The following is a 14667-nucleotide window of genomic DNA, read 5'->3' on the forward strand; positions in this document are numbered from 1 at the left end:
CCTTGTCAATTGCATTATTATGAACTTTCACCAAATCTTTAACCATGGTCATTTTTAAGTCTTTTGTCATTTACAGACAGTTCTGGGTGTACTCTGATGCTTTTGCAAAAATGTTCCTATAAAAGGGTTTTTATCTTCAAGGAATTCGTGGAAAAGACTCTGACAAGTACAGGTTTCTGGTAACTGACTATAGTGCTGAACTGAATGAATAAGCATTTTCAGAACTCTAATGGAAAACTGATGAATTCATAAAAGTACTAACAAAAGATGAAGATTAAAAAAATTAATTACAAGGGACTGAGTGAACTAATGAGGATGATTATAATTTTTGTGACTTTCTATTTGAAAAAAAAAAAAAAATCCCACAAGGACTCAGAGGCAAAAAATATACAAATCAATTTTCACTGCAAAGTAAAGGAGCTGTTACAGTAGAGGATTACTGGACTCAATGTCAATATTATGACATAGTATGAGTGTGTTTCGTGTTTGGTAATTGCAATCATTGTTGCTTTTGTTGTGGTCATCCATTTACAATGCTTGGTGTCATTTTATTTATCTCTTGTAAAAATAAAATACAGTGTGTGTGTGAAAATAATTAATTAATTAATTAATTAATTAATTAAAAAATAAAAAAATAAAAGGTAAAGGACAAAAAAAAAAAAAAAACACAGAGAATGGTAGAGAATAACCAAAGACTTACTAACTACAAATTTCCCTCATTTTTCAAGATTCCAGTTTCTAAGATCAAGAACATAAATAAATTCCAAGTATGAAAAATAAAAAGGAAATCCATACCTTGATACACTGTTGTGACATTAATTAAGAAGAAAAAAAAAAACAGTGAAGAAAAACAGAATTACCTGCAGTCAAGGAAGAGAGATAAGTTAACTACAAAGGAACCACAATTAGACTGACTTCTCAATTTCAAAAGTAAGGGCAGATACAGTGGAATATCACCTGAAACAAAATAACTGTCAAACTAGAAGTGTGTATCTATTAAAACTACCTGTGAAGAACTGACATAAAAAAGATATTTTCTGGAAAAGATGAAAAGGGAAGAAGTGAATGAAAGAAAGAAAAGGAAAATAGGAAACTAAAATTGTTTTAGATCAACAAACTCACCTAAATGAACTGGTAAAGACTGTACTTTACCAGGTACAAAATGACCCCACACAGAAAATCTGTAACAGAAGATCCAAAGGTATTGGTAAATATGTCGGTCAACCTAAACAAACACTAACTAATAAAACAATGATAATATTTTAATTCATGAGGGGAGAAACAGAATATAACTACATTCTGAACAATATAAAACTTATATCTATATAAAATTAGACAAGGGATGAAGAGATTATAATGTGCTAAGGTGCACATTCAGGAGAAGGGCAAAGTTATTTACTGACTTTATACTTTGTTAATTACTCTTGTAAAACATGAATGTCTATCTTCCTTGCAAATAGCAGAAACAAAATGGGCCAAATGCAAAACCTTCAAGCAATTCAAAATGAAGGAAAAAGAGGAGGGGGAAATTAATAGGGGAAAATTTTTTCAAATAGAAAACTTATAATAAGATATATAAATAGATCCAAATACATCAGCACTCACAATAAACATAAATTGACTGAAATCTCCAGTTAAAAGCCAAATTTGTGAGAAATGTATAAGAAAAAAAAATCCATCTACAGAATACTATTTTTATAAGTACACATCATAAAATAAGGGTACAGAAGAACTGAAATTCAAGTAATGGAAAAAGATATACCAGGTTAAAACAATATGGGAAAACAATGAACCACCTGATACAAAGAAATGAAATGACAAAATTACAAAAGAGCATTCTGAAGAGTAAGCAATTTTTCTGAAACAAAGCAGTATAATTGAGTCTCAGATTCATTTCACCTCATTTAATTCAGTTTAGGGCTTGAGCTTATTAATATCCTTTAGGAATCGGATTCTTTTGTCTAGTGTACTAGCGTCCCTTCTGACGTGAACATTTGATAAGCATGCCGGTAATGACTTTATGCAAAACAGTGAGAAAGTGGTTACGAAGTTAAAGCCTAGTATAGAGCCCTATAGCACAATAAAGACGCATCTATAAAGGCTGATACCTGTTTGCTTAGAGTATAGTTGCTCAAGGAATTACAAACCCCATTACTATTACTCACATCTTATTCTTTAACTTTATTCACAAGCCTATCAAGATACATTTTCTCAAATACTGAAATCTAGATATTGTCAATAATATCTTTACCTATTTATGCATGAATGTGTACATACACACAAATCTACACATATGTACATACACATATCTATCTACACATACACACACACTTATACAAAACAAACACACATATGTCATATAGATAAATCACAGTAATACCGTACCTCATAGGTAGTTCCATAATGGCACGTAAATTGGCATTGTCTGTTGGTTTCTGCATCTTGCTCAACATTGGTATAAAATATTACTCCATCTCCAGAGCAGGATACAATCTGCTTATCATTTGTGCATGGTAAGAACTTTGCACTAAATATATTTGCTCGGTGCCCTGAACGAATTGTTGTCAAAACCTAAAACACAGAGAGGAAGTAGTTCTTAGTAATTTATTAGTTCCTAAAAAGAAACATTCAAATTCAATATAATCACAGCCAGGAATAAATTCTCATTAACATTCTCATCTCAAATGAAAAAATATCATTTGATTCCAAACTATTATAATTAGAAAAAAAAGAAATCAGAATCTCACATATTTTATTTCCCTCTGAGATGTAAAGAAGATTAAGTATCAACAGGAATAGTGCTGAAACTGAGTCCCCCTAAAACTGAGTTCCTCTGCAGAGTTTATGATTAACCTGTCTATCCAAATTTTATTCCCAGTCTCGTCCAACACCTGTTCCTCTCATGACTGAGGAGAATCAAAGAAAACGGGGCACTGAAACCAAGCAGGACCCTGTGGGGCCGTCCCAGGCATAAAAGCCTTTCAATGTCCCCTGTTTCTTGTTTGTAGGAAGAAGGCTTTTAGCATCCTAGACCTTCCCTGAGTTCCAAAGGGCAGATTAAACAGTTACTAATTAGGAGACTGAGAAAATGCAGAAACAGCAAAGGGAACTGGTCCTGGTTCTCTGCAGGAAGGAGAAGGGACTGTGCATAACAATTTGATACATATCTTTGAGTTCTTCTATAGGAACTAAGTCCCCCCCCCAGCCCAGGTAGAGGATGGTAACATCAGGCTGGGCACAAGCATGTGGACCCCAGACTGACTGGAGATTCCTAGAACACCACCCTGTTACCTCACCACCAGCCAACCAGAGGAGGGTTACACACCCAGCAGCCCTTCCCCCGAAATTCTGCCTATAAAAATTTCTTCCCTGAAACCCATGGGCAGTTTGGGTCTTTTGAGCAGGAGTCACCTGTTCTCCTTGCATGGCCCTTGCAATAAACCTTTCTCTGCTCCAAACTCTGACATTTAGGTTTGTTTGGCCTCATTGTGCATCAGACACACAAACTTGGGTTCAACAACAGTGCCTTGAAAATTAAATATACATATTTCCACCTACTTGGTGTATCTGACTCATTCATAAACCCTCAGTAAATATAAAAAGACTATCTTGATTGACTTTTGAAACTGTTTACTAGATGATTATTAAGTTATTCCCTTTCAGGATGAAGAAATAAAAATAAACTGAATTTAAATGAATCATAAAGTAATGAAATGGTACAGATGAGGATACAGCAGAACTTCCTACATCTAACTCCTTAATAATTTAAAAGACCAGAATTGCTGTGACAGAAATACAGTTTAAAATAAACATTTTAATATTTGTAACATACACTGCAGGTAAAAGACCAAATCCCCCAACAGTGTTTAAAAATTGAGAGGGGGAAAAAAACCCCAACAAAACCTGATTTTTTAAAAAATGGGCAAAAGATCTTAAGAGATAGTCCAAAGATATACAAATGGCCCTTAAAAATGTGAAAAAGCATCTAAGTTTATTCATAAAGGAAATGCAAATTGAAACTACATTGAGATTACTAATTCCCCTTTTCAGATTGGCAAAAATTCAAAAGCTTGACAACATACTGTATAAGTGAGCATGGGGTGGGCGGGGAGAGGGACACCAGGCTCTTTAAACAATTCTGGTGGGACTGCTAAATGGTACAAGACCAATGGAGAGGAATTTAGCAGCACCTCACAAAACCACATATGCATTAACCCTTTGAACAGACAAGTCTATTTCTAAGAATTTATGCTGAAGATACACCTCCAATAATACAAAAAAAAAAAGTACCAAGTTATTTACTGAGTTATTTATAATAGCAAAACACAGGAGACTGGCTGAATAAATTATGGTACATCCCCACAATGTATTATATACAATGGGAATTTAATGCAATGGGAATATCTGGTGTGCTTTTTTAAAAAAAATGTGCTCAAAATAAGGGAATATATCAAAACACAGACACAAAGTTGCTTTAGTTCACTTTAAATGTCTTACTGAACAAAACTAACACAACACTGTAAAGCAACTATACTCCAATAAAATTTTTTAAATAAATAAATAAATAAAAGAACAACAAAAAATGTCTTACTGAACAAACGGGCAATTCGAGCATCAATAAGAATATCAGTGATAGACTATAATTTATTGAATAAAAATAAAAATCTACAATCCCACAGTAATTTTTTCAAAAAGGTGGCAAAGACAAAGGAAATGCTCTTTATTCACAGAATAATGTCAATTAATAAATGTAGAAGGAATGACAGAATTAAAAATCACTATTTATAACCACATTATAACAACTGATTAAGGCAAGAATCAATGAATACTGAAACCACCGTGTGAAAGATTGCTATGAAAGAGAATATTCACACAGTCCCAACACACTACTCCCCAGTAGCTTATAATCACAAAGGGTAAATGTACCTACACAATGGAAAGATCAAACTTAACATCACCAATTAGGGGACAAATTAATATCATGTACTACAACATCACCCATGGAGAATTACTAGCAAAAATGTTTAATGTTAATCTACTCATGAAGAAACAATCCGACAAATCCAAATGGAGGGACATTCTATAAAATAACTTGACTGATATGTCAATATAACAATAAAACAACATATCAATGTCATGAAAGACCAAAAAGTTGAATGAACTGTTCTAAAGGAGACAAAGGAAATACGACAAATAAATGAAATATGTGGTGCTGGATTGGGGGCTGGATTGAAGGAGGCATGGCAGTGACAAAATTACTGAAATGGGAAAATCTGAACATGGACTATACATGTGCATGTATTATGTGTGCATATATGTAATATATTATGGACGAAGAATGTCGCCTGCCATATCAGTAAACAAAGGATGTTGCATCCAACAGTCACTGCAGCCACCCCCCCTGGATGGTGCACCCTGAGGGGAACTCAGAACAGCGATAAGCAGGCTGCCAGCCATCAAGCCATCAGTCTCCGCAGCCACCCCCAATGGTGCACCTTGAGGGGATCCAAGACAGAGAAAAAGAGGATACTGACCATAGATAGTTAAGGTACATAGCAAAGGAACAATTTCAATAAGCCCAGATTCCTGCATCTTACCAAACAAAGAGCTAAATTCTTTAACTTGAGATGTCTGGGTTTTTTTAATTAGCAGTAATCTTTTGATGTTCTGACTACCTAGGGTTTTTTTGCAAAAACTCTTATATATCCTGGCTCCTCCTTTACCTCTCCAGAACAGTCCCTCAGAGCTATCTGAGAGGCTGTCTCCCTGGCTTAAGCCCTCAGTATATCCACCAAATAAAACATATTTCTCAACTTTCAGGTTGTGCATTTTTTTCAGTCGACAGTACAAAACTATATATTATACAAATATGATAACAGCATATAGTCAATTCTCATTACTACTGGTAGTTGTGCTCTGTAAAGTCACCACAAACACTGAATCAGCAAGTGCTGAATCACTTCCCCTATGGAAATACAGGGTTAGGTTCCTGTGAGGCTCTGGTCACAATATTTTCATCAACTAATCAATAAGTAACTTTGTTTCATGTGTTTCTGTTTAAAGACACTTTATTTGATATATATTGTTGATTCATTAACACTGAACTTATGGCCAACAGCACTATAACTCATGCCTAAATGAAGCTTATCTAACATATTTTCTCCATAAAGCACATCCCAGGCTTCCTGTACTTAGGAATACCGGAGAGTACTTCAGCACGATACCTGGGGACCACTTAAACACTGAAATCACTAACAAAAAGCACAAAAATGCAAAACCTGTGACACTAAATATATCACAAAAAGGATACAATACAGTATGCTTACAGTATTCAATTTGAAACATGAAGTCTGAGTGTCACTTTGTTTGATCTCACCTGGGAATGTGAGTATTGATGTATGTGCTGGGCAACTCAAATTTTTTGCCACTCTGTACACGTACATGGCCATAAATGACCAGGAAAACACTGGAAGTATTGATTTTGGGGTTAAAAATAAATTTAATGAGTAGGTGAATTTGCAAATATGGAATCTGTAAGTAATGAGGATCAACTCTATATTAAATATTACATATCTTGACCATGGTAACTGCATTATAGCTATACAGGATAATGTTCTTGTTCTTAGTAGACAGATGTCAAAGTATTCATGAATGAAGTGCATAATTCTTCCAACTTACTCTAAAATACTTTTTTAAACAATCTATTTGTGGATGTTCATTGTACTGTTCTTTCAACTTTTTCATCAGTTTTAAAATCTTAAAACAAATTCAGGAAAAGATATTTCAACTTTATTTTTGGTTTGGTTTTAAGTGAGTATTTACTGTATAACACTGACAAATTCATAACTGAGAGTACAACAGCAAATCAGAACACAGATCTGGTATAAATATTAGCAGCTACTTACCTTGACCACTTTAAGTATTTAAGTCACCTCATTTTATCTAAGACCTAGGGTCATGAACAAAATAAGGATTTGCTGAGTACCATACAGTACTCTACTGTAAGTCTTATTAATGCACATTTAATTAGGGTCAAATAAAAAAAGGGGAGAGAATTTGCACCTACATCAACCAAAGCCAATGGAGAATAAAAACTGTTAAATGTTTTAAAATTTTTCATTCCTCTCTCCAAGTATAAGACACTGAGATCTGGTCAATTAAGGTACAAGAAATAACACAGAGAATAATTAATGTAAAGCCTTTAAACAAGATAGAATCATAGCCTTTAATGCTGCCAAATATTTCAGCATGGTTTACCAAGTATCTAAGTATATATAAGTCACTACATACAATGTACGTAGTTTCTTAGTCTGATAGGCCTTTGACTTTGCTTTAGTCATATTCAGCAGACATTATTCTTAACAATTTGATTTATCTCCATTCAACAGGTTTATGTATAGCTCCAGAAACAAAAGGAGGAACCTCATTCAATACATTAACATGTGTATTGGCATATCACATATCACTCAAAAATTGAAAGAAATTTCTTTATTAAAGTAATCAGAGTAACCATTAAAGTAATTAGCAAAAAACTGAAGTCCTTTCCCTCTGAACAAATCTCTTGATTTCAGATGTCTCTCTCCAAACTTACTCCTTTTTCTCTTGTATTCCCCATCTTAATAACATCAATATCCACCCACACAGTTGATCAAGTCAAAAACTACGGAATCATCCTTCATTTCTCTTTCCCTCATCCACTATATAAAATCCACCAGCAAATCCATGTCCAAGATACATTTCAAATTACTTCTCACCACCTTTAATGCCATTATCTCTGCCTCAACCATCATCTGTTCTCAACTACAATCTCAGAGATTTTCATCTCAGTCTCTGGATTACATCAATGGCCTCCTATCTCCTAGCTTCTGATCTTACTCAAACTCTACTCTCCAAAAAGCAACCACAGCTAACTTTTAAAAAGACAAATCATATCACTTCCATGTTTAAAATACTCTAGTGATCAGCTATTTCAATTACACTAAAAAGTAAACTCCTTAATCTAGCCTATCAAACCTACTACCTGACCCCTGCATAATCATGTTAACTTCATTTTGTACTGCTTCTTTCCCTAATTTATTAATAGATAATTGTTGGAAGAACTAGTACTCATCTATATACAGTTAGTAATTTCACCAAAGGTCGGAATTTGTTTTTAATTGTTGAAATGGAATCAATACAACCAATACAGATATGAACGCTACTGGAGATAAATAGCAGTAAAGTCGATTTAAAAAAAATAGATGTGCAGCTGCAAACAGTTACAATTTTTGAAAGCTAGATTTATTTTCTTATTTGTGCTTTCCTTGGATTAATGCATTATAATACTTTTTCAGAAAACATCTAAGAATAATGGCCTACAGAGGTGTTAAGTTGGCAGAGTAACTTAATCTAAAATGAACAAAACATATTGTTAACTTCAATTAGTAATAAATGTGAAAGTGAACTAGCTGTAATGTCTATCACTTTGCTGATCATCAGGTTACTCTGACTAATCTAGCTGGCCAAGCAGGTATCTCTTCCCTCCTGCATCACGTTATATACAACACTTTCAAAACTTCATGCTTGGTCCAGGAGTATCTAGATAGAAGATACTAGCTCTTCAATCTCTTAGTAAAAATCACCCCTCCCCCAACCCATGCCTACCCTTGTCTAAGGCATTGAATACAGAAACTTCTTGCCTTTCTTTTACTAATATTTATTGGGCACCTACTACATGACAGGAAATTTACTAAGTGTTGAGGAAACAAAAAGGAAAAAGAAATGGTCATTGTCCCAAAGAAGTTATAGTCTAATGGTGAGCAACATGCAAACAAACATAATAATTGAGTTATCCATAAAATACGAGAACATAGAGGACGGAATGCCTGCATCTGCCTTGGTAAAGTAGAGATATATCACAGATAAGAGCTGAAGCTTGAAGGATGAAATTAAACTTGCCAAGTAGGTAGGAGGTGCATGGGACAGCAGAACATCCCACAAAGAGAGAAAAGCAGAAGCAAAGCATAGAAGAAACAAACAACATTTTATGCTCTGAGAACTAAAGGTAGCTGAATGAAGCCAAATCAAGAAAAATTTTGCATATACTCAGGATTTCTTTTACAGAAGATGCTCCAAGGCTACCTGAGAGCTAACTTCCTTCTGTTTCATCTATACCTTGAGGAGGAGGCCCTTTGGGGGTCCCAGAATATTGTGCAAAGTCTCTTATAGGAATCCAAACTTGACTGGGATCCTGAGCTTTGTTTCTATTTACCTTGACCTTCAAGGCCACCAAAGCTAAAGTTTAGATATGCTAAGACTGACAAATATCTTCAGGGCAAAAGTGGCTATCACGCTCACTTCTCTGGATTCACTTTTTCCCTTCCATTTTGGACTGATAATTCCTTACTATCAAGACAGTTATTTACTTTTAGGATAATTTTTAAAGTTTTTAATCAAGCATTTTTGAGTTGATTTCAGTGGGAGGATTGGTGCAAATAAACTAGCCTGTAATTTTTGAAAAAAGAAGCTTCTCTTTTTTATGTATTTGAGATCTATGATATATATAACTAAGACATGATGCCATTAATGAGGAACAATTAAATCTATTTTTAAAAAGTATCAAAACTTTTATATGGGGGCTTCCCTGGTGGCGCAGTGGTTGAGAATCTGCCTGCCAATGCAGGGGACACGGGTTCGAGCCCTGGTCTGGGAAGATCCCACATGCTGCGGAGCAACTGGGCCCGTGAGCCACAATTACTGAGCCTGAGTGTCTGGAGCCTGTGCTCCACAACAAGAGAGGCCGCGATAGTGAGAGGCCCGTGCACCGTGATGAAGAGCGGCCCCGCTTGCCACAACTAGAGAAAGCCCTCGCACAGAAATGAAGACCCAACTCAGCCATAAATAAATAAATAAATAAAAATTAAAAAAAAAAACTTTTATATGCAATAAATTAATCTTTCCATGAACTCACAGGATTTAAAAAAAGAGTAAAACTATAGGAACAGATAATATCTGACTCAAGATCAAAAAACTTTATTTTCCTATGTAGTGAATCATCAGTGTTTTAAAACAAAAAATATTCCTATATGACAGCAAATTTGGATCTATTAAAACCACTATGTGAAAACTATAAAGTCTTGTTATACTCAAAATCTTTTAAAGTATTATCTGATTAATCATTTCTCAAACTGAAAAAGAAGAGTAATCACTTTTCAAATATACACATTCTACTGGGAACCATACATCAAAGTGATTATCATTTTTTTAAAATAAGCAAATAAAGGAAAAACAAGATCTTTTAAAAATTATTCCAATGGGGATGTTCACAAAATAACTGAAGGCAGGGACTCGGAGAGATATTTGTACAGCTATGCTCAAAGCAGCTTTATTCACAATAGCCAAAAGGTGGAGATAACCCAAGTGTTCACTGACAGATGAAAGGCTGAACAAAACGTGATATATACATACAATGGAATATTTGTCAGCCTTAAAAAGAAAGGAAATACTGACACATGCTGCACATCGATGAACCTTAAGGACCTTATTCTAAGTAAAATAAGCCAGTCACAAAAGGACAAATACTGTATATAAATAAACACTTATATGAGGTACCTGGAGTAGACAAATTCATAGAGATAGGAAGTAGAACAGTGGTTGTCAGGGGCTGGGGGAGGGAAGAATGAAGGGTTACTGCTTACTGAGTATAGAGTTTCAGTTTTGCAAGATGAGAAGAGTTTTGCAGCTAGATGATGGTGATGGTATCACAACAATATGAATGTACTTAATGTCGGTGAACTGAACTCTTAAAAACGGTTAATATGCTTAATTTTACGTAATGTGTATTTTACAACAGTTTTTATAAGAAAGAGTAAAGCACTGGGACTTCCCTGGTGGTCCAGTGGTTAAGAATCTGCCTTCCAATGCAGAGAACATGGGTTCGATCCCTGGTTGGGGAACTAAGATCCCACATGCTGCAGGTAACTAAGCCTGCATGCCGCAACTACTGAGCCCATGCACTCTAGAGCCTGTGCGCCACAACTAGAGAGCCCATGCGCCACAACTACTGAGCCCACGTGCTCTGGAGCCTGTACACAACTGAAGAGAAGCCTGCACACCGCAATTAGAGAAGCCCATGCACCACAATGAAGAGCCACACGCCACAACGAAAGATCCCGCGTGCCTCAACTAAGACCTGATGCAGCCAAATAAATAAATAAATAAATAAATAAATATTTTTTTTAAAAAAGAGTAAAGCTCTGCATCTTTTCAAAACAAAAAAATTATCCCATTGGTATCTAGATGAGTGATTTAAATACTGTAAACATTAAAATTCTAATAGTGATGATCAAAAAGCATTCCACATATACATTATTCCAGGAAGGTTCTCTGAGTAATTGCAGAGCTAAGACAAGCAGGATTCTGAAACATCAAGTTTCCCTCTGCTAAGTCAGGACGATTAAGTAAAGCTATCTCTGAAATAAAACTATGACCTGTCCTTTAATCAAGGATAGCCTCCATACAAACCTTTTTTTAGGCTGAAGAACCACAAACATTTATTTAAATATCTTATCTATTTAAATGTAGAAAAACAAAAAATACATGAACAATTTATTCTGTAAGATTGCTAATATTAAATATGCCTTCAGTCTGCCAATCTACAGTATTCTCACTCATATAAAAATATTTGTATACTTACTCTTATACATATAAAGTCAGAAGAAGGGCCAATAAAAATCAGAACATAATCCAAATTAAAACTCAATATGATATCCCAGTTTACTGAATTGGATGTTATGAAGCATTTCATTAGAACCTAGCCACTGTTTGTAAACTGATAAAATTCAGTTTCTTAAACTGCTTGGCTGAAGATTAGATTCTGTGAGCATAAAAGAAAAAAAAAATCACATTTTTCCCCCAAAGAATGGCTTATTGAGATAATGTCACTTTTGGCAATTTTATCCACATTCATAAAATGAAGCATATTTAAATTTTCTAGAGTCAAAAGGCTGAATGAAATCTAATGTTTTCCTAAAGAAACTAAGGAACTTGCATGTGATAACTTCCAAATTATATAACTTTAGAAAAATAAGGATATTCTTTACAAATACCCACTCCATGATTATTCACTATTTCTTGATTTCTAGCTTCTTGATTTTTTTTTTCTCTCATTAAGTTATAGATTTTTAAAACCACTTTACCTTTCTGCTGTAAGGATTACTAATTACTAACTTGGTGTCATCTGAGCCAGATAAAATATATTCTCCAGTCTCATTCCAACAGATCGTATTAACCTAAAAAGAAAGCAAAAAAGAAATTTAAGCAGACTGAAAGTAAAATAAGTATGCCATCTTCACTTAGCTGATGGTTCAAAATTTATATCACTAATAACGTTATGTCTATGGTAAATAGTATTTGCCAGTTTACTTAGTGAAAATACATACTGAGTGCCATTTGGCAAGCACTATGTTCTATAACTTCACAATGAAATATGAGTTTTTCTTAAGTTTTATTTAAATTTATTTTAATTAGTCCATTTTATATCCAGAGACATAAAACCAAGTCACCTAAAAAGGAATTAGAAAAACTTACTACAGAGCTGCAGTAACCAAGGCTGTGCGGTACTGTCATGATCATAGACATATCAATCAATGGAATGGAACTGAGTCCAGAAATAACCCATAAATTTATGGTCAGGTAATTCTTGACAAGGGGTCCAAGACCATTCAATGGAGAAAGAATAATCGTTTCAACAAATGGTGCTAGGACACCTGGATATACACAAGCAAAAGAAGGAATTTGGATCCCTACTTCACATCATACACAAAAATTAACTGAAAATGATCAAAGATTTAAATGTAAGAGCCAAAACTTTAAAGCTCTTAGAAGGAAACACAGGTCTCAATCTTCATGAAAACTAAAGCCACAATGAATTACCACTTCAAGTCGTTAAGATGGCTATAATAATTTAAGAAAAAGAAAACACAGAATATAAGAAGGATTAGAGAGAATGTCAAGAAATTGGAACCTTGATACATTTCTGGTAGGAATGCAACATAGTACAGCTATTTGGAAAGCAGTTTGGCAGTATGGTCAAAAACTGAAACAGAGTTACCCTAAGAGCCAGCAATTCCACAACAAAATGTATACCCAAGAGAACTGAAAACATGTCACAGAAAAACTTCTACACTCAAGTTCATAGCTGCATTATTCATAACAGCCAAAAAGGGAAGCATTTCAAATATTCACCAAATAATGAATAAACAAAATGTGACTAACCCATTTGCTCATAACAAAATATCCATACAATGAAGTATTATTCAGCCATAAAAAGAAATAATGATACAACATGTATGAACCTTAAAAAAGTACACTAAGTGAAAACCAGTCTGAAAGGCCACACATTATATGGTTCATTTACATAAAAAGTACAGAATAAGCTTATCAACAGAGACAGAAAGCAGATTAGCGACTGCCAAGAGCTTGGTGGAGGGGGAATGGGAGTGACTGATAATTGGTATGGACTTTCTCTTGGATGGTGAAAATATACTGGAATTAGATAGCAGTGACAGCTATACAACTTTATGAATATAGTAAAAAGGCACTGCACTGAACACTTAAAACAGATGAATTTTATGGAATGTGAACTATATCTAAATTTTTAAAAAAAGAAGGAATTACTGACTTCCACTTTCAATCAAGGTGGAGTAACTAGGACCAGATTTAGTATCACATCTGAAACAACCAAAAACAGCTGAATATACATTCTTTTTAAGTACACATGAAATATTTTACCAATACAGAAGATATTTACTATGAGCCATAAAACAAATCTCAATATATTTAAAAGACTTCAAGTCCCATAAAATATGTTCTCTGTCCAAAATGGAATTAAATTAGAAATCATTAACACAAAGAAATATTTGAAAACTATAAAATAGCAGATGGTCAAAAAAGAAATCACAAAATAAATTACAAAGTATTTTTAACTGAATGACAATAAAAGCACAACATATCTCAATTTTGGGGTTGCAGCTAACATAGTGCTTAGAAGGAAATTTATAGCACAAAAACACCTATATTAGAAGGATAAAGGTCCCATAACAATGACTTCCACTTCCACTCAAAAAGGTATAACAAGAAGGCCAATGAAATCAAAAGTCAAAAGAAGACTGGAAATAATGAATATAAGAGCAGAAATCAATGAAAAAGAAAACAGGAAAACACAGAAAACTGATAAAACCAGAAACTGGTGCGTTGAAAAGACAAAGTTAATGAACCTCTACTCAGACTAATCAAGAAAAAGAAGGGGTGGGGGAACTTATTACCAACAACAGGAATGAAAGCAGTGACATCATTACACATTCTACAAATATTTAAACATATAAAAGAACACTGTGGACAACTTTATCAAATAAATTCAACAACTTGGGGAGTTAACAAAATCCCTGAAACACACATACTAAACAAAATTTATTCAACACATTGTCCATTTTTATTAACAAACTGTAGTTAGAATTTTCAACAAAGAAAACTCCAGGCCCAGACTGCTTTGCTGGTGAATTTTGCCAAGTATTTTTAAAAAATAAAAGATGAAAATTCTCTACCAAGTCTTTTAGAAAATTAAAAAGAACAGTATACTTACCAACTCATTGATACAAGAAAACTATGGACCAATATCCTTAATGTACA

General features: G+C 34.1%; 1 protein-coding gene across 10 annotated transcripts in view; it reads right to left on the reverse strand.

The window, feature by feature from the left end:
• The window catches only part of DCAF6 (DDB1 and CUL4 associated factor 6), a 166614-nt gene that overhangs the window by 113987 nt on the left and 37960 nt on the right, over nt 1-14667 (reverse strand). For all 10 annotated transcript variants that reach the window (XM_082437419.1, XM_082437413.1, XM_082437410.1 and 7 more), the window contains exons 3-4: nt 12177-12269; nt 2386-2571 (exon numbers count right to left, since the gene is read on the reverse strand). In XM_082437419.1, the coding sequence (XP_082293545.1) occupies nt 2386-2571; nt 12177-12269 (279 nt within the window). The remainder of the gene's footprint in view (nt 1-2385; nt 2572-12176; nt 12270-14667) is intronic.

Source organism: Balaenoptera physalus (genome assembly GCF_965194825.1).
Source record: "Balaenoptera physalus genome assembly, chromosome: 1".
Classification (NCBI taxonomy): domain Eukaryota; kingdom Metazoa; phylum Chordata; class Mammalia; order Artiodactyla; family Balaenopteridae; genus Balaenoptera; species Balaenoptera physalus.